At 52.3% G+C, this 21963-nt stretch overlaps 1 protein-coding gene across 1 annotated transcript in view; it reads right to left on the bottom strand.

The window, feature by feature from the left end:
• The window catches only part of PI16 (peptidase inhibitor 16), an 82700-nt gene extending 63841 nt beyond the window's left edge, over nucleotides 1-18859 (bottom strand). Inside the window, exons 1-2 of the mRNA XM_066572781.1 lie at nucleotides 18718-18859; nucleotides 9043-9242 (exon numbers count right to left, since the gene is read on the bottom strand). Coding sequence (XP_066428878.1) covers nucleotides 9043-9183 — 141 coding nt within the window. The 5' untranslated portion in view covers nucleotides 9184-9242; nucleotides 18718-18859. The remainder of the gene's footprint in view (nucleotides 1-9042; nucleotides 9243-18717) is intronic.
• Between the last annotated feature and the right edge of the window lie 3104 nt (nucleotides 18860-21963).

Genomic DNA, 21963 nt, shown 5'->3' with positions numbered 1-21963 from the left:
CAGGTATCTAATCATACAGCGTCCCCCTGACCACCAGGTATCTAGTCGTACAGCGTACCCCTGACCACCAGGTATCTAATCATACAGCGTCCCCCTGACCACCAGGTATCTAGTCGTACAGCGTACCCCTGACCACCAGGTATCTAATCATACAGCGTCCCCGTGACCACCAGGTATCTATTCATGCAGCGTCCCGCTGACCACCAGGTATCTAATCATACTGCCTACCCTGACCACCCGGTATCTAATTATACAGTGTACCCCTGACCACCAGGTATCTAATCATACAGCGTACCCCTGACCACCAGGTATCTATTCATGCAGCGTCCCCCTGACCACCACGTATCTATCATACAGCATACACCTGACCACCAGGTATCTAATCATACAGCGTACCCCTGACCACCAGGTATCTAATCATACAGCGTCCCCGTGACCACCAGGTATCTAGTCATACAGCGTATCCCTGACCACCAGGTATCTAATCATACAGCGTCCCCCTGACCACCAGGTATCTAATCATACGGCGTACCCCTGACCACCAGCTATCTAATCATACAGCGTACCCCTGACCACCAGGTATCTATTCATGCAGCGTCCCCCTGACCACCAGGTATCTATCATACAGCATACACCTGACCACCAGGTATCTAATCATACAGCGTAACCCTGACCACCAGGTATCTAATCATACAGCGTACCCCTGACCACCAGGTATCTATCATACAGCGTACCCCTGACCACCAGGTATCTAATCATACAGTGTACATCTGACCACCAGGTATCTAATCATAAAGTGGACCCCTGACCACCAGGTATCTAATCATACAGCGTACATCTGACCACCAGGTATCTAATCATAAAGTGGACCCCTGACCACCAGGTATCTAATCATACAGCGTCCCCCTGACCACCAGGTATCTAATCATACAGCGTCCCCCTGACCACCAGGTATCTAGTCGTACAGCGTACCCCTGACCACCAGGTATCTAATCATACAGCGTCCCCCTGACCACCAGGTATCTAGTCGTACAGCGTACCCCTGACCACCAGGTATCTAATCATACAGCGTCCCCGTGACCACCAGGTATCTATTCATGCAGCGTCCCGCTGACCACCAGGTATCTAATCATACTGCCTACCCTGACCACCCGGTATCTAATTATACAGTGTACCCCTGACCACCAGGTATCTAATCATACAGCGTACCCCTGACCACCAGGTATCTATTCATGCAGCGTCCCCCTGACCACCAGGTATCTATCATACAGCATACACCTGACCACCAGGTATCTAATCATACAGCGTAACCCTGACCACCAGGTATCTAATCATACAGCGTACCCCTGACCACCAGGTATCTATCATACAGCGTACCCCTGACCACCAGGTATCTAATCATACAGTGTACCCCTGACCACAAGGTATCTAATCATGCAGTGTAGCCCTGACCACCAGGTATCTATTCATGCAGTGTAGCCCTGACCACCAGGTATCTATTCATGCAGCGTCCCCCTGACCACCAGGTATCTATCATACAGCATACACCTGACCACCAGGTATCTAATCATACAGCGTAACCCTGACCACCAGGTATCTAATCATACAGCGTAACCCTGACCACCAGGTATCTATCATACAGCGTACCCCCGACCACCGGGTCTCTAATCATACAGCCTACCCCTGATCACCAGGTATCTACACATACAGTGTACCCCTGACCACCAAGTATCTAATCATGCAGCGACCCCCTGACCACCAGGTATCTAATTATACAGCGTGTCCCTGACCACCACGTATCTAATCATACAGCGCACCCCTGACCACCAGGTATATAATCATACAGTCTACCCCTGACTACCAGGTATCTAATTATACAGCGTACCCCTGACCACCAGGTATCTAATCATACAGTCTACCCCTGACCACCAGGTATCTTATTATACAGCGTACCCCTGACCACCAGGTATCTAATCATACAGCGTCCCCCTGACCACCAGGTATCTAGTCGTACAGCGTACCCCTGACCACCAGGTATCTAATCATACAGCGTCCCCGTGACCACCAGGTATCTATTCATGCAGCGTCCCGCTGACCACCAGGTATCTAATCATACTGCCTACCCTGACCACCCGGTATCTAATTATACAGTGTACCCCTGACCACCAGGTATCTAATCATACAGCGTACCCCTGACCACCAGGTATCTATTCATGCAGCGTCCCCCTGACCACCAGGTATCTATCATACAGCATACACCTGACCACCAGGTATCTAATCATACAGCGTAACCCTGACCACCAGGTATCTAATCATACAGCGTACCCCTGACCACCAGGTATCTATCATACAGCGTACCCCTGACCACCAGGTATCTAATCATACAGTGTACCCCTGACCACAAGGTATCTAATCATGCAGTGTAGCCCTGACCACCAGGTATCTATTCATGCAGTGTAGCCCTGACCACCAGGTATCTATTCATGCAGCGTCCCCCTGACCACCAGGTATCTATCATACAGCATACACCTGACCACCAGGTATCTAATCATACAGCGTAACCCTGACCACCAGGTATCTAATCATACAGCGTAACCCTGACCACCAGGTATCTATCATACAGCATCCCCCTGACGACCAGGTATCTAATCATGCAGCGTACCACTGACCACCAGGTATCTAATCATACAGTGTCCCCCTGACCACCAGGTATCTAATCATACAGCGTAACCCTGACCACCAGGTATCTAATCATACAGCGTAACCCTGACCACCAGATATCTATCATACAGCGTACCCCCAACCACCGGGTCTCTAATCATACAGCCTACCCCTGATCACCAGGTATCTACACATACAGTGTACCCCTGACCACCAGGTATCTAATCATGCAGCGACCCCCTGACCACCAGGTATCTAATTATACAGCGTGTCCCTGACCACCACGTATCTAATCATACAGCGCACCCCTGACCACCAGGTATATAATCATACAGTCTACCCCTGACTACCAGGTATCTAATTATACAGCGTACCCCTGACCACCAGGTATCTAATCATACAGTCTACCCCTGACCACCAGGTATCTTATTATACAGCGTACCCCTGACCACCAGGTATCTAATCATACAGCGTCCCGCTGACCACCAGGTATCTAATTATACAGCGTACCCCTGACCACCAGGTATCTAATCATACAGTCTACCCCTGACCACCAGGTATCTTATTATTCAGCGTACCCCTGACTACCAGGTATCTAATCATACAGCGTCCCGCTGACCACCAGGTATCTAAATCATACAGCGCCCCCCTGACCACCAGGTATCTAATCATACAGCAAACCCCTAACCATCAGGTGTCTAATCATACAGCTTCCCCCTGGCCACCAGGTATACAATCATACAGCGTCCCCCTGACCACCAGGTATCTAATTCTACAAAGTCCCCCTGACTACCAGTTATCTAATCATACAGCGTACCCCTGACCACCAGGTATCTAATCATACAGCAAACCCCTAACCATCAGGTGTCTAATCATACAGCTTCCCCCTGGCCACCAGGTATACAATCATACAGCGTCCCCCTGACCACCAGGTATCTAATTCTACAAAGTCCCCCTGACTACCAGTTATCTAATCATACAGCGTACCACTGACCACCAGGTATCTAATCATACAGTCTACCCCTGACTACCTGGTATCTAATCATACAGTCTACCCCTGACCACCAGGTATCCAATCATACAGCGTCCCGCTGACCACCAGGTATCTAAATCATACAGCCTACCCCTGACCACCAGGTATCTAATCATGCAGCGTACATCTGACCACCAGGTATCTAATCATAAAGTGGTCCCCTGACCACCAGGTATCTAATCATGCAGCGTACATCTGACCACCAGGTATCTAATCATAAAGTGGTCCCCTGACCACCAGGTATCTAATCATACAGCGTCCCCCTGACCACCAGGTATCTAGTCGTACAGTGTAGCCCTGACCACCAGGTATCTAATCATACAGTGTACCCCCGTCCACCAGGTATCTAATCATGCAGCGTACCAGTGACCACCATGTATCTAATCATACAGCGTACCCCTTACCTCAAGGTATCTAGTCATACAGCGTATCCCTGACCACCAGGTATCTAATCATACAGCGTCCCACTGACCACCAGGTATCTAATCATGCAGCGTACCACTGACCACCAGGTATCTAATCATACAGCGTACCCCTGACCACCAGGTATCTAAACAAACAGCGTCCCCCTGACCACCAGGTATGTAGTCGTACAGCGTACCCCTTACCTCAAGGTATCTAGTCATACAGCGTATCCCTGACCACCAGGTATCTAATCATACAGCCTACCCCTGACCACCAGGTATCTAATCATACAGCGTATCCCTGACCACCAGGTATCTAATCATACAGCCTACCCCTGACCACCAGGTATCTAATCATACAGCGTATCCCTGACCACCAGGTATCTAATCATACAGCCTACCCCTGACCACCAGGTATCTAATCATACAGCGTCTCCCTGAACATCAGGTATCTAATCATACAGCGTACATCTGACAACCAGGTATCTAATCATAAAGTGGACCCCTGACCACCAGGTATCTAATCATACAGCGTCCCCCTGACCACCATGTATCTAATCATACAGCGTACCCCTTACCTCAAGGTATCTAATCATACAGCGTCCCCCTGACCACCAGGTATCTAATCATGCAGCGTACCACTGACCACCAGGCATCTAATCATACAGTGTCCCACTGACCACCAGGTATCTAATCATGCAGCGTACCCCTGACCACCAGGTATCTAATCATACAGTCTACCCCTGACTACCAGGTATCTAAACATACAGCGTACCCCTGACCACCAGGTATCTATCATACAGCGTCCCCCTGACCACCAGGTATCTAATCATACAGCGTCCCCCTGACCACCAGGTATCTAATCATACAGCGTCCCCCTGACCACCAGGTATCTAAACATACAGCGTACCACTGACCACCAGGTATATAATCCTACAGCGACCCCTGACCACCAGGTATCTATCATACAGCGCACTCCTTACCTCAAGGTATCTAGTCATACAGCGTATCCCTGACCACCAGATATCTAATCATACAGCATCCCCCTGACCACCAGGTATCTAATCATGCAGCGTACCACTGAACACCAGGTATCTAATCATGCAGCGTACCACTGACCACCAGGTATCTAAACATACAGCGTACCCCTGACCACCAGGTATCTAATTATACAGCCTACCCCTGACCACCAGGTATCTAATCATACAGCCTACCCCTGACCACCAGGTATCTAATCCTACAGCGTCCCCCTGACCACCAGGTATCTAATTATACAGCCTACCCCTGACCACCAGGTATCTAATCATACAGCGTACCCCTGACCACCAGGTATCTAATCATACAGCCTACCCCTGACCACCAGGTATCTAATCATACAGCGTATCCCTGACCACCAGGTATCTAATCATACAGCCTACCCCTGACCACCAGGTATCTAATCATACAGCGTCTCCCTGACCACCAGGTATCTAATCATACAGCGTCTCCCTGAACATCAGGTATCTAATCATACAGCGTCCCCCTGACCACCAGGTATCTAGTCGTACAGTGTACCCCTGACCACCAGGTATCTAATCATACAGCGTCCCCCTGACCACCATGTATCTAATCATACAGCGTACCCCTTACCTCAAGGTATCTAATCATACAGCGTCCCCCTGACCACCAGGTATCTAATCATGCAGCGTACCACTGACCACCAGGTATCTAATTATACAGCGTCCCACTGACCACCAGGTATCTAATCATGCAGCGTACCACTGACCACCAGGTATCTAATCATACAGCGTACCACTTACCACCAGGTATCTAATCATGCAGCGTACCACTGACCACCAGGTATCTAAACATACAGCGTACCCCTGACCACCAGGTATCTATCATACAGCGTACTCCTTACCTCAAGGTATCTAGTCATACAGCGTCCCCCTGACCACCAGGTATCTAATCATACAGCGTCCCCCTGACCACCAGGTATCTAGTCGTACAGCGTACCCCTGACCACCAGGTATCTAATCATACAGTCTACCCCTGACTACCAGGTATCTAAACATACAGCGTCCCCCTGACCACCAGGTATCTAGTCATACAGCGTCCCCCTGTCCACCAGGTATATAAACATACAGCGTCCCCCTGACTACCAGGTATCTAAACATACAGCGTACCACTGACCACCAGGTATATAAACATACAGCGTCCCACTGACCACAAGGTATCTAAACATACAGCATCCCCCTGACCACCAGGTATCTAATCATACAAAGTACCCCTGACCACCAGGTATCTAATCATACAACGTACCCCCGACCACCAGGTATCTGTTCATACAGCGTCTCCCTGACCACCAAGTATCTAAACATACAGCATCCCCCTGACCACCAGGTATCTAATCATACAAAGTACCCCTGACCACCAGGTATCTAATCATACAGCGTCTCACTGACCACCAAGTATCTAAACATACAGCATCCCCCTGACCACCAGGTATCTAATCATACAGCGTCCCCCTGACCACCAGGTATCTAATCATACAACGTACCCCTGACCACTAGGTATCTAATCATACAGCAAACCCCTGGCCACCAGGTATCTAATCATACAGCGTCCCTGTGACCACCAGGTATCTAATCATACAGCGTACCCCGCTGACCACCAGGTATCTAATCATACAGCATACCGCTGACCACCAGGTATCGGTTCATACAGCATACCCCTGACCAACAGCTATCTAATCATACAGCATACCCCTGACCAACAGCTATCTAATCATACAGCATACCGCTGACTGCCAGGTATCTAATCATACAGCGTACCACTGACCACCAGGTATCTAATCATACAGCATACCGCTGACCACCAGGTATCTAATCATACAGCGTACCACTGACCACCAGGTATCTAATCATGCAGCGTACCACTAACCACCAGGTATCTAATCATGCAGCGTACCCCTGACCACCAGGTATCTATCATACAGCGTACTCCTGACCACCAGGTATTGGTTCATACAGCGTAGCAGTAACCGCCAGATATCTAATGATACAGCGTACCCCTGACCACCAGGTATCTAATCATACAGTGTACCCTCGACCACCAGGTATCTAATCATACAGCCTACCCCTGACCACCAGGTATCTAATCATACAGTGTACCCCTGACCACCAGGTATCTAATCATACAGTGTACAACTGGCCACCAGGTATCCAATCATACAGCGTCCCCCTAACCACCAGGTATCTAATCATACAGCTTACCCCTGACCACCAGGTATCTAATCATGCAGCGCCCCTTGACCACCAGGTATCTAATCATTCAGCGTACCCCTGACCACCAGGTATCTAATCATACAGCGTACCCCTGACCACCAGGTATCTAATCATACAGCGTACCCCTGACCACCAGGTATCTAATCATGCAGCGACCCTTGACCACCAGGTATCTAATCATTCAGCGTACCCCTGACCACCAGGTATCTAATCATACAGCGTACCCCTGAGCACCAGGTATCTGTTCATACAGCGTCCCTTTGACCACCAGGTATCTGTTCATGCAGCTTCCCACGCTCGCAACCCATTTGACTCCTCAGGTGGGGGTCATTAGTCCTGGTGATGCCCACCCTGACATCTTCCCGCCGTCGCTCCCAATTGTTGGGCTCCCCAGGTGTTGGTCATTAGTCCTGGTGATGCCTGCCCTGGCATCTTCTTGCCCTCGCTACCCATTGTTGGACCCCTAAGATTGGGGTCATTAGTCCTGGTGATGTCCCCTCTCACGTCGTCCCGCACTCACTACCCAACATTGTCAGACCCCTCAGGTGGGGATCATTAGTCCTGGTGGAGTCCCCTCTGAAGTCTTCCCGCCCTTGCTCCCCACCATTGTTGGACCCTTCAGATGGGGGTCATTAGTCCTGGTGATGCCCACCCTGACATCTTCCCGCCGTCGCTCCCCATAGTCGGACCCCACAGGTGGAGGTCATTAGTCCTGATGATGTCCACCCTAACAGCTTCCCTTCCCCGCTCTCCATTGTTGGACCCCTCAGGTGGGGGTCATTAGTCCTGGTGATGCCCACCCTGACGTCTTCCCGCCCTTGCTCCAATTGTCAGACCACTCAGGTGGGGGTCATTAGTCCTGGTGATGCCCACCATCACGTCTTCCCGCCCTCGCTCCCATAGTTGAACCCCACAGGTGAAGGTCATTAGTCCTGGTGATGCCCACCATCACGTCTTCCTGCCCTTGCTCCCATTGTCGGACCACTTAGGTGGGGGTCATTGGTCCTGGTGATGCCCACCCTCACGTCTTCCCACCCTCTCTCCCATTGTCGGACCACTCTGGTGGGGGTCATTAGCCCTGGTGATGCCCACCCTGACGTCTTCCCACCCTCGCTCCCATAGTCGGACCCCTCAGGTGGGGGTCATTAGTCCTGGTGATGCCTACCCTGATGTCTTCCCGCCCTCGCTCCCATTGTCAGACCACTCTGGTGGGGGTCATTAGTCCTGGTGATGCCCACCCTGACATCTTCCCGCCCTCGCTCCCATTGTCGGACCCCTCAGGTGGGGGTCATTAGTCCTTGTGATGCCCACCCTGACATCTTCCTGCCCTCGCTCCCATTGTCAGACCACTGTGGTGGGGGTCATTAGACCTGGTGATGCCCACACTCACGTCCTCCCGCCCTCGCTCCCATAGTCGGACCCCTCAGGTGGGGGTCAATAGTCCTGGTAATGCCCACCCTGACATCTTCCCGCCCTCGCTCCCATTGTCGGACCACTCTGGTGGGGGTCATTAGTCCTGGTGATGCCCACCCTCACGTCCTCCCGCCCTCGCTCCCATTGTCGTACCCCCCCAGGTGGGGGTCATTAGTCCTGGTGATGCCCACCCTGATGTCTTCCCGCCCTCGCTCCCATTGTCGGACCCCTCAGGTGGGGGTCATTAGTCCTGGCATGGTCTTACCAGAGCCTGCATGTCGGCAGCAGGTGGTTCAGGTGCGGAGCGGTAGAAGTTGTGCTTCTCCACGATGGTCTTCTTCTCCTCAGGGGTCAGAGCGGAGGTCAGGTGAAGCAGGCAGAGCAGGATGTACTGGGGCCCTTGCATGCTGGATCCTCGGGGCCACGCTTTGTGGTGTCATGTAGCTTCTGCCGGGGACTGTGTGACTGTACAGAGGAGTCAGAGACTATAAAGTTTGTGGCAGGGTGGGACGCGGCGTTACTCCACCCGCTGATGTATTGTGCTGGAAGCAGAAATATTGTGTTTTAGGGACCAGGGACTGGGCAGAGCCGGAGAACAGGCAGTCCGTCCAGCCGGGGATTAATAACCCTGCTATACATGCTGCGGACCCCTCTCATTAACCCCTCCATGCCAGCAGCGAGCCGCAGTAACTCCGCTGTTAATCCTCGGCACAGATGGAGAGTTACTATTAATTGGCCTTTTTTATTAGCGGAGCTTTCCATCTGTTTGTCAGTGTTAATCACAATGCCAGGAGGCGGCTGAGACAGCCAGTACTGCCACGCACAGCTGCAAAAACAGAAAAGCCTGAAAAACGTTCCTATGACCGGCCAGCGGTAAGAAGTCAGATGACGAGCGGATGACAGATGGCACAGCTTGTGGTCGCCGACCGCTCGCTGCAGCCAAGGAGACCCTAGCAGTCGCTCTCCGTGGGCTCGCTGCCCCTCGTGAGGGTCATGATATTGTGAGGGTGGGAGAAGTTACAATCTGCACAGTAGTTTTACCGCCTTAAGGAGAAACTTCATTCTGAGCCTTGCGAAAAATTCTCATATTTGAGGTTCTGGACTCTACAGTAACCGCCATGTGCCGCACGGACAGTAGACGGCCGGGGAGACTCAGCAGGTAGGTGGTCTCAGGTATATGGAGTCAAGCTGACTGTAGTGCTGGAGGGTCCATGAGGAAGGATCCATACAGCAAATACAGCGATCGGGGTCTAACAAATGTTCAAAGAGGTCCAAGTCTGGGGAATTAGGAGGCAGGGAAGCACTTGGGGGTCTCCAACCACTAGCGGACACTTCTAGCTGTGTGACGTGTCGCATTGGGAAGGCAATCAGCATGTATGGCTGTATCAGATCTGCAAGGATGGATCCATAACCAGATGGGCTCAGAGCGCCTTCTACACGGATGAGCGGCCGGAGAACCTTGATGAAGCAGAAAACATCACTCATCAGACAAGGCCAACCAATGCCGCTACTGCTGCGCAGATTGTAGCCTTCTCTTCTGATGCTCCTTTACTGGCTGTGACTATCAATCTGCTTCGGAGGCCCATGCGCAGTCGGGTTCGCTGAACTGTTGTATTAGACACCTCTGGTCGCCCCTGGTTCCCTTGCATGTAGCGCATCAGTCGGCCCCCCACGCACCTTCAGAGCAGTCATTCACCTCTCACATCAGTGGCGCATGCTGCTCCGCAGTTTCCAGGTCGGTCATTCCCAGCGGTGACCTCCTTCCACTCACGGTATACTTCACCCCAGCAGCACGCGAACCGTTCACAGACTGCGCTGCTTCAGGAATACCGCCACCCTCGGCCCAAAAGCCAATAATGCTAGTCAACAGATTAAACACAAATAAGAGCGGGAAAAAGTTATATGTAAAAGGGAAAGTGTCCGGCGCCATTTATTCCAACGGATTAAACGTTTTTCTGTATCTGGTTTGCAAATAGGTTGATTTACCAAATCTTGGGGTGTCTCATTAGTCTCCCTAACCAGAAACCGTCAGCAATCCCCCATGAGCCAGGGGCTCCAGACTCCGGTGTCCTTGATAACGAGGCTCCGTACTAACGATATCCTGGTGACCGCGTCACCCTGGTCATCACTGAAGGAGCCGCACTTTCTGGGAAGAAACCAAGGTGCGAATGTAAAAAATGTGAGGCTGTAAGCAGCGCTCCAACTGGTACATCGCAGCTCGTCTGCCACTCGTCATCCTCAGACTTGATGGCCTCCAGGATCAGAGCCATGCTTTCATAGGTTTCTCTCTGTGCAAACCAGAGCCAAGATGCACAAGACACATGCAGACCGTGGCTCTGGTCTCTTAGGTCAGCAGTTATGGTGTGGCGGTTGCAATCAAGTAGTCGGTTTGGGGTGATGTCATGACATGAGCCCCGACCCATGCGACCACGATACCAGCACATGCACCCTGACATGTACACATCTATCTGCTGCTGTGGAGTTTGTTTGGATGTGGGTGGATGGTTCCACCAGCCAATCATCTGTTAGTGTAGTGTATTTACACTCTTTGTAACAATACCCCACCCCCACCCCTTTTGCTGCAGACCCCGTCCTGCGGTTTCATCTCGGGCAGATCTGTAAATGATGAGAGTTGTGGTGATTAGATGAACGGTCTTGTCACCGGAGGCCCTAAAAGTGGTTCCCCCCTTGGCCTATAAGAGGCTCTCGGAGGCTCCTTATGTGTAGTGACCTCTTCTTCGGCTTGTAGAGCTTGTTGGCCACTAGACGCCTCTATGACACAGAGAAGAGATTTCACCCCGTTACCAGAGGGGGGCGCATTATTGGGATGTGAGAAGCTGGATGGTCGAATCGATTAATTGTCCTTCACCGACCGTTCTGACCAGACTGTTAGGAGGTGTTGGGACCAGTGGATGGGGGCACACAAGGTGACCGGGCTCAGGGTGCCCCCTACAGACCACCAGTAGAGAGGAGCGTCTGACCAGACTGTTAGGAAGTATTGGGGCCAGTGGATGGGGGCACACAAGATGACCGGGCTCAGGAAATCCCCTACAGACTACCAGTAGAGAAGAGTGTCTGACCAGACTGTTAGGAGGTGTTGGGACCAGTGGATGGGGGCACACAAGGCGATTGGGCTCAGGACGCCCCCTACAGACCACCAGTAGAGAGAAGCATCTGACCAGACTGTTAGGAGGTGTTGGGACCATTGGATGTGGGCACAAAAGGTGACCAGGCTCAGGACACCTTCTACAGACCACCAGTAGAGAGGAGCGTCTGACCCGACTGTTAGGAGATGTTGGGACCAGTGGATGGGGGCATACAAGGTGACTGGGTTCAGGATGTCCCCTACAGACCAACACTAGAGAGAAGTGTCTGACCAGACTGTTAGGAGTGTTGGGACCAGTGTATGTGTGAGGGCACACAAGGTGACCAGGCTCAGGACGCCCCCCAAAGACCACCAGTAGAGAGGAGTGTCTGACCACAATGTTAGAAGGTGTTGGGACCAGTGGATGGGAGCACACAAGGTGACCGGGCTCAGGACGCCTTCTACAGACCACCAGTAGAGAAGAGTGTCTGAAAAGACTGTTAGGAGGTGTTGGGACCAGGGGATGGAGGCATACAAGATGACCGGGCTCAGGATGCCTCCAACAGACCACCAGTAGAGAAGAGCGTCTGACCAGACTGTTAGGGGGTGTTGGAAGCAGTGGATGTGTGAGGGCACACAAGGTGACTGGGCTCAAGACGCCCCCTACAGACCACTAGAAGATAAGAGCATTTGAACAGACTGTTAGGAGGTGTTGGGACCAGTAGATGTGCGAGGGCACACAAGGTCACTGGGCTCAGGACAGCCACTACAGACCACCAGTGGAGAGGAGTGTATGACCAGACTGGTAGGAGGTGTTAGGACTAGTGGATGGGGGCACACAAGGTGACCTGGCTCAGGACCCCCTACAGACCACCAGTTGAGAAGAGTGTCTGACCAGACTGTTAGGAGGTGTTAAGACCAGGGGATGTGTGAAGGCACACAAGGTGACCTGGCTCAGGATGCCCCCCACAGACCACCAGTAGAGAAGAGCATCTGACCAGACTGTTAGGGGGTGTTGGGACCAGTGGATGTTTGAAGGCACACAAGGTAACTGGCCTCAGGACGCCCCCTACAGACAACTAGTAGAAAAGAGCATCTAAACAGACTGTTAGGAGGTGTTGGGACCAGTAGATGTGTGAGGACACACAAGGTCACCGGGCTCAGGACAGCCACTACAGACCCCCAGTGGAGAGGAGTGCCTGACCAGACTGTTAGGAGGAGTTGGGACCAGTGGATGGAGGCATACAAGGTGACTGGGCTCAGGATGCCCCCAACAGACCACCAATAGAGAAAAGCATCTGACCAGACTGTTGGGGGGTGTTGGGATGAGTGGATGGGGGCATACAAGGTGACCGGGTACAGGACGCCCCCAACAGACCAACACTAGAGAGGATCGACTGACCAGACTGTTTGGATGGTGTTGAGACTAGTGGATTTGTGAGGATACACAAGTTGACCTGGCTCAGGACGCCCCCTACAGACCACCAGTAGAGAGGAGCATCTGACAAGACTGTTAGGAGGTGTTAGGACCAGTGGATGTGTGAGGGCACAGAAGGACACCGGGCTCAGGACGCCTTCTACAGACCCCCAGTAAAGAGGAGCATCTGACCAGACTGTTAGGAGGTGTTGGGACCAGTGAATGGGGGCACACAAGGTGACTGAGCTCAGGACGCCTCCTACAGACCACCTGTAGAGAGGAGCATCTGACCAGACTGTTACGAGGTGTTGGGACCAGTGGATGGGGGCACCCAAGGTGACCATCCTCAGGACGCCCCCTACAGACCACCAGTAGAGAGGAGCGCCTGACCAGACTGTTAGGAGGTGGTGGGACCAGTGGATGTGTGAGGGCACACAAGGTGACCAGGCTCAGGGCCCCCTACAGACCACCAGTAGAAAGGACAAGCAAATGCAGCTCCAACTGTTTCATTGAACCATCCAGAGACGGGTGGCGCCATTGTTACACCTCTTTATCTGTCTGAACCATTTCCAGGCGCTTGGCTGAAGCTGCACACACAAGGGGGTCACAGGAAACCCCCACAACATTGTCAGATTTATCATCAATAGAACCTGCATGTGACCATCTGGGACTCAAGCTTTGACAACCTGTGGGTTTACAGGATCTAGAGGCTCAGTTACAGCAAATGTGAAGTGATATGCTGCAGAATACCACACAGAACCTGTGTGCCTCCATGCTTACCCGTATCACATCTTGTATCCAAGCTAAAGAGTGCCCAACAGGATACTAGAGCCTCCATGTCTGCCTGCATGACATCCTGTATCCAAGAGAGAGAGATTGCCCAAAAGGTATTAATGCCTCCATGCTTGCCTGTATCACATCTTATGTCCAAGCTAGAGGTGGCCCAACAGGGTACTACAGCCTCTATGCTCACCCATATCACATCTTGTATTTAAGCCAGAGGCATACCAATTGGGTACTAGAGCCTCCATGCCCCCGTATCACATCTTGTATCCAAGCTGGAGGTGGTACAACGGGGTACTAGAGCCTCCATGCCCCCGTATCACATCTTGTATCCAAGCTGGAGGTGGTACAACAGGGTACTAGAGCCTCTATGCCCACCCGTGTGATATATCCTTTTCCAAGCTAGAGGTGACCCAGCTGGGTCGAAGAACATACATCCCTACTGTTTTAACATCTTGTATCAAAGCTAGTTGTGGCCCAACAGAATACTAGAGCGTTCATGCATGCTCGTATCACATCTTGTTTCTGACATAAGGCAGCTCAACAAGGTACTAAAGCCTCCATGGCTGCTTATATAACATCTCATATCCAAGGTAGAGGCAGCCCAACAGGCTACCAGAGCCCCGTGCCTGCCCAAATTACATCTTGTATCCAAGCTAGAGGCGGTACAACAGGATACTAGAGCCTCCATGCCCCCCGTATCACATCTTGTATCCAAGCTAGAGGCAGTACAACAGGGTACTAGAGCCTCCATGCCATCGGTATCACATCTTGTATCCAAGCTAGAGGCGGTACAACAGGGTACCAGAGCCTCCATGTCCCGCGTATCACATCTTGTATCCAAGCTAGAGGTGGACCAAAAGGGTACCAGAGCCTTCATGCCCGCCCGTATCACATCTTGTATCCAAGCTAGAGGTGGTAGAACAGGGTACTAGACCCTTCATGCCTGCCTGTATCACATCTTGTATCCAAGCTGGAGGCGGCCCAACAGGGTACTAGAGCCTCCATGTCCCCCGTATCAAATTTTGTATCCAAGCTAGAGGCGGCCCAACAAGGTACTAGAGCCTCCATGCCTGCCTGTATCACATCTTGTATCCAAGCTAGAGGTGGTACAACAGGGTACTAGAGCCCCCATGCCCCCTGTATCACATCCTGTATCCAAGCTAGAGGTGGTACAACAGGGTACTAGAGCCTCCATGCCCCCTGTATCACATCCTGTATCCAAGCTAGAGGTGGTACAACAGGGTACTAGAGCCTCCATGCCCGCCTGTATCACATCTTGTATCCAAGCTAGAGGCGGCCCAACAGGGTACTAGAGCCTCCATGCCCACCAGTATCACATCTTGTATCCAAGCTAGAGGTGGTACAACAGGGTACTAGAGCCTCCATGCCCCCTGTATCACATCTTGTATCCAAGCTAGAGGTGGTACAACAGAGTACTAGAGCCCCCATGCCCCCTGTATCACATCTTGTATCCAAGCTAGAGGTGGTACAACAGGGTACTAGAGCCTCCATGCCCCCTGTATCACATCCTGTATCCAAGCTAGAGGTGGTACAACAGGGTACTAGAGCCTCCATGCCCGCCTGTATCACATCTTGTATCCAAGCTAGAGGCGGCCCAACAGGGTACTAGAGCCTCCATGCCCACCAGTATCACATCTTGTATCCAAGCTAGAGGTGGTACAACAGGGTACTAGAGCCTCCATGCCCCCTGTATCACATCTTGTATCCAAGCTAGAGGTGGTACAACAGAGTACTAGAGCCCCCATGCCCGGCTGTATCACATCTTGTATCCAAGCTAGAGGCGGTACAACAGGGTACTAGAGCCTCCATGCCAGTCTGTATCACATCTTGTATCCAAGCTAGAGGCGGTACAACAGGGTACTAGAGCCTCCTCACTAGGGGTCAGTTCTCCACAATGGACAATCCCTTTGCCCTGACACTGTAATCACTTACGTATACTAACGTTACAATCACACAGAGTTCCATCCCCTTTAATAACTTCTTGGTACTTGCTTGGTTTGTACAGTGATTGTAGCTCAGCTCCCCCTGCAGGGGTTACAGTTACTCCTCGGCTCGCTGAAGCTATGTCTAACATGAAACAAAGGCAACCCGAGCCAAGATACACAAAGCTACACAGAGACGCACCTACATGGGGGCTCCGGTCTATAATCATCATTTAGGGTGGCATTACAAAAAGAAAACAACCATGGCCAGGACATACAGAGACACATACAGACACGGTGTCAGGGCTCGGACCCACAACCTCCTGTGCTTTAGTCGGTGGCTCTTTCTATTAAGCCATTCAGCCTTGGACAGTTCCACAGCATGCCTTGACCTTGTTTCCCGTTCCTACTATCCAGCCCCTGTTTTTGCTCCGCCTGTTCCTGATTAGGACTTGCTATAAAAGCCTGGTCCTGACAGTCCTTCATTGCGTAATTATTCTGCTCCACAGCGTTGGTCAATCGCCACTTCTGCCTGCCCTTCTGCTATTGCTACAAGACCTCCTATTGCTACAAGGCTTCCCTTCTGACTACGCTGCCCGCCTCATCTATCTGTACTGCAAACTGAGGCCTCACATTACTGAGTCTTGGCTCTTCCCTGACTACTCTCAAGACCTGCGGCTGCTACACCTGAGGCTCCACCCTAGTGTCTGAAACCGCTACACTGGGGCTCTTCTCCTTCACCATGACCTAGGGGGACACTTTTCAGAAAGAAGATGACCAGACTGAAGGCACATAGACCGAAGATCCTCTCTATCATCATGCCTTAGGAAGATATTACACAAAAATGACAACCTCATGCAAGATACACAAGACAGACACATACCTGGCTCGGGTCTATCGTCATTACTTAGGGTGGCATCACAAAAGGAGGACAATCTGAGCCAAAATCATCATGGATTAGGGTGGTGGTAGGCAAAGAAGACAACCAAAGCCAAGACATGAGACTCACGCGGACCGCTTTGGTCTTTCATCATGCCTTACAGTAGCTTTACAACAAGGAGAAGACCAGAGCTTAGACAGACGAGACAGCCATAGACTGGTCAATGTGTAAGGACTCAGTAACTAGTACTGCAGACATTTATAATTGCAATCCTAGATCTTCCAGATTGCTATAAATGTTGCTCATGAGACGAACACAAAGCTGAGTGTAAGACGTCATCATGTAGAAGCCTCCAGTAGAGCGCACAATGATTGTAGCAAGGGTCCTAACATCATGACAATATGGGATAACGCCACATGTAAAGACGCAGTGTGTGCGTCCTTAACACTCAAGGGGTTAGAATCCAACATGCTGGTGCGCATCATCCCAGTGAGCCTACCCACCCGGGCGTACGGGTGCTACTAATCACGGTGGATGGACATCACAGCAGATGAGTCCTTGCTACCCAGAAACCTTCTTAATAGCAATGTGGGTTCAAATCTCAGGAGACGTTCCATGATTCCCGTATCTTATAGAATGATCGAGGACAGGATAGAAGTCAGGACTGTCCAGGACAGACTGGAGAATATCGTGTGACCACCGGCCGGTCTGCAGATAGAGGACCGACCTGGAGCCCTCAGAGCAGGACCCCCATCATTCCTGGTGACCCCAGCAGAGGGATGCTTGGAGCTAATGGCCGGGTGTATCACCACGCTTAGCTTTGTGGGGGATGCAGCAACCAGATGTGGGGGAATAGGAGACCATTTATGGCATTGAATCGTATGCCGTGAGCAGGTTGACGCTCTGATCTTTGCAGCGATGGAAACGAGGTCTCGCTCAGCTTCCCACTATGTACCGTTCCCTCTATAACTGGTGACCTCTCTTACACCGATGTCTGTTGAGGAGATCTGCTGTACATTAGGCTTGGGCGGTGATCTCATCCCTCTCCATAGATTACATCCACACCCTCCCTGAGAATATAGGAGAGGAGCCAAGCCGGTCTGCTGCCAGGTGATAAGTATCGGGAGGGCCTCCCTCCAGACTCATGTTATGTACCAGCAGTTCTTATGTGACTGTTATATGCAAATATGTCTCATGTCAAAGTCCTCAAAATGTCACAAACAAGGGGAAGTGAAAAACAACCATCAGCAAGTTACTGAAAAATAAATTACTGCATGTCCCTGAAATCTGCAATCAGCAAGAAGCCGCATCAGAACCACCCCGGAATCCAGAAAAGCCCAAAACAGCCCCAAACTGAGAAACGTCTAGAACAATCCAGGATTGAGAAAAGACCAGAACAATGCAGAACAGCCCAGTACACCCCAGGCCAACCTAGAATAGGTCAGAACTCAGAGAAGACCCCAACTCCCCGAAAACACCCCAGAACAAGCCGCAACGCAGAAATCCCAGAAGTCTGAAAAGTCCAGAATAGCCCAGAACTCAGAGAAGTCGAGAACATCTCAGAACAGCCAAGGATGGTGAACAGGTCAGAACTAAGAACACCTCAGACTTCAAAGCTAATGGAAAGCCGGCTTTGTTCATGGATACAGAAGGGGGTTGGGATCGGGCGCTGCTGGAGGATCAGATGTTGCCCTAATATGTGCAGTCAGGGTTACACCATCCCAGAGGGTCACTACAGTTAGGGAATGCTGACTGCTAAGAAGGAGAAGTAATGGACCATAACTACATCCCTTCTACTGCAAGGCACATTTAGACAAAGGGATTCTTACGTCGGTCTCCTGGGATCTGTGGTTCTACAGGTTCTCTGAAGCTTTCCTGCTCAGGTGTGGGGATTATGCTGGCTGGTTGCGTGTCTCTATCCAGCAATAACTCCACGTCAGTACACATAAGAGCTGTCTTCCCAGGTGTGGGTGTGGTCAGCTGTCTTCCCAGGTGTGGGTGTGGTCAGCTGTCTACCCAGGTGTGTGTGTGGTCAGCTGTCTTCTCAGGTGTGTCTGTGGCCAGCTGTCTTCCCAGGTGTGGGTGTGGTCAGCTGTCTTCTCAGGTGTGGCTGTGGCCAGCTGTCTTCCCAGGTGTGGGTGTAGTCAGCTGTCCTCCTAGGTGTGGCTGTGGCCAGCTATGTTCCCAGGTGTGGATGCTGTCAGCTGTATTTCCAGGTGCAGATATGGTCAGCTAACTTCCTAGGTGTGGGTGTGGCCAGCTGTCTTCCCAGGTGTGGGTGTGGCCAGCTATGTTCCCAGGTGTGATCAGCTGTCTTCCCAGGTGTGGGTGTGGTCAGCTGTGTTTCCAGGTTTGGCTATGGCCAGCTGTCTTCCCAGGTGTGGCTGTGGTCAGCTGTCTTCCAGGGTGTGGCTGTGGTCAGCAGTCTTCCCAGGTATGGGTGTTGTCAGCTGTCTTCCCAGGTTTGGGTGTGGCCAGCTGTCTTCCCAGGTGTGGGTGTGGCCAGCAGTCTTCCCAGGTGTGGCTGTGGTTAGCTGTCTTCCCAGGTGTGGGTGTGGTCAGCTGTCTTCCAGGTGTGGGTGTGGCCAGCTGACCTCCCAGGTGTGTGTGGTCAGCTGTCTTCCCAGGTGTAGGTGTGCTCAGCTGTCTTCCCAGGTGTGGGTGTGCTCAGCTGTCTTCCCAGGTGTAGGTGTGGTCAGCTGTCTTCCCAGGTGTGGCTGTGGCCAGCTATTTTCCCAGGTGTGGGTGTGGTCAGCTGTATTCCCAGGTGTGAGTGTGCTCAGCTGTCTTCCCAGGTGAGAGTGTAGTCATCTGTCTCTCCAGGTGTGGGTGTGCTCAGCTGTCTTCCCAGGTGTGGGTGTGGTCAGCTGTATTCCCAGGTGTGAGTGTGCTCAGCTGTCTTCCCAGGTGAGAGTGTAGTCATCTGTCTCTCCAGGTGTGGATGTGGTCAGCTGTCTTTCCCGTTGTGGGTGTGGTCAGCTGTCTTCCCAGGTGTGGCTGTGGTCAGCTGTCTTCCCAGGTATGAGTCTGGTTAGCTGTCTTCCCAGGTGTGTGTGGTCAGCTGAATTCCCAAGTGTGGATGTGGTCAGCTGTCTTCCCAGGTGGGTGTGGTCAGCTGTATTCCCAGGTGTAGGTGTGATCAGCTGTCTTCCCAGGTGTGGGTGTGGTCAGCTATGTTCCCGGGTGTGTGTGTGCTCAGCTGTAGTCTCACGTGTGGCTGTGGCCAGCTGTCTTCCCAGGTGTGTGTGCTCAGCTGTCTTCCCAGGTGTGGGTGCTGTCAGCTGTATTCCCAGGTGCAGATGTGGTCACCTAACTTCCCAGGTGTGGGTGTGGTCAGCTGTCTTCCCAGGTGTGGCTGTGGCCAGCTGTCTTCCCAGGTGTGGGTGTGGCCAGCTATGTTCCCAGGTGTGATGAGCTGTCTTCCCAGGTGTGGGTGTCGTCAGCTGTGTTTCCAGGTTTGGCTATGGTCAGCTGTCTTCCCAGGTGTGGCTATGGTCAGCTGTCTTCCAGGGTGTGGCTGTGGTCAGCAGTCTTCCCAGGTATGGGTGTGGTCAGCTGTCCTCCCAGGTTTGGGAGTGGCCAGCTGTCTTCCCAGGTGTGGGTGTGGCCAGCAGTCTTTCCAGGTGTGGCTGTGGTCAGCTGTCTTCCAGGTGTGGGTGTGGCCAGCTGTCCTCCCAGGTGTGTGTGGTCAGCTGTCTTCCCAGGTGTGGGTGCTGTCAGCTGTATTCCCAGGTGCAGATGTGGTCACCTAACTTCCCAGGTGTGGGTGTGGTCAGCTGTCTTCCCAGGTGTGGCTGTGGCCAGCTGTCTTCCCAGGTGTGGGTGTGGCCAGCTATGTTCCCAGGTGTGATCAGCTGTCTTCCCAGGTGTGGGTGTCATCAGCTGTGTTTCCAGGTTTGGCTATGGTCAGCTTTCTTCCCAGGTGTGGCTGTGGTCAGCTGTCTTCCAGGGTGTGGCTGTGGTCAGCAGTCTTCCAAGGTATGGGTGTGGTCAGCTGTCCTCCCAGGTTTGGGAGTGGCCAGCTGTCTTCTCAGGTGTGGGTGTGGCCAGCAGTCTTTCCAGGTGTGGGTGTGGTCAGCTGTCTTCCAGGTGTGGGTGTGGCCAGCTGTCCTCCCAGGTGTGTGTGGTCAGCTGTCTTCCCAGGTGTGGGTGTGCTCAGCTGTCTTCCCAGGTGTGGGTGTGCTCAGCTGTCTTCCCAGGTGTGAGTGTAGTCATCTGTCTCTCCAGGTGTGGATGTGGTCAGCTGTCTTTCCAGTTGTGGGTGTGGTCAGCTGTCTTCCCAGGCGTGGCTGTGGTCAGCTGTCTTCCCAGGTATGAGTCTGGTTAGCTGTCTTCCCAGGTGTGTGTGGCCAGCTGTCTTCCCAAGTTTGGATGTGGTCAGCTGTCTTCCCAGGTGGGTGCTGTCAGCTGTATTCCCAGGTGCAGATGTGGTCAGCTGTCTTCCCAGGTGCTGGTATGGTCAGCTGTCTTCCAGGTGTGAGTGTGCTCAGCTGTCTTCTCAGGTGTGGCTATAGTCAGCTGTCTTCCCAGGTATAGGTGTGCTCAGCTGTCTTCCCAGGTGTGGCTGTGGTCTGCTGTATTCACAGGGGCAGGTGTGGCCAGCTATTTTCCCAGGTGTGGATGTGGTCAGCTGTATTCCCAGGTGGGTGTGGTCAGCTGTCTTCCCAGGTGTGGCTGTGGCCAGCTGTATTCCCAGGTGTAGGTGTGATCAGCTGTCTTCCCAGGTGTGGGTGTGGTCAGCTATGTTCCCGTGTGTGTGTGTGCTCAGCTGTAGTCTCAGGTGTGGCTGTGGCCAGCTGTCTTCCCAGGTGTGCGTGCTCAGCTGTCTTCCCAGGTGTGGGTGCTGTCAGCTGTATTCCCAGGTGCAGATGTGGTCAGCTAACTTCCCAGGTGTGGGTGTAGTCAGCTGTCTTCCCAGGTGTGGCTGTGGCCAGCTATGTTCCCAGGTGTGGGTGTGGTCAGCTGTCTTTCCAGGTGTGGCTGTGGTAAGCTGTCTTCCCAGGTGTGACTGTGCTCAGTTGTCTTCCCAGGTGTGGGTGTGGTCAGCTTTCTTCCAGGTGTGGCTATGGTCAGCT

This window comes from Eleutherodactylus coqui, chromosome 7 (assembly GCF_035609145.1).
Source record: "Eleutherodactylus coqui strain aEleCoq1 chromosome 7, aEleCoq1.hap1, whole genome shotgun sequence".
Taxonomy (NCBI): domain Eukaryota; kingdom Metazoa; phylum Chordata; class Amphibia; order Anura; family Eleutherodactylidae; genus Eleutherodactylus; species Eleutherodactylus coqui.
Note: the sequence above shows the minus strand (reverse complement) of the source record. Positions and strands in the feature narration are given on the sequence as shown.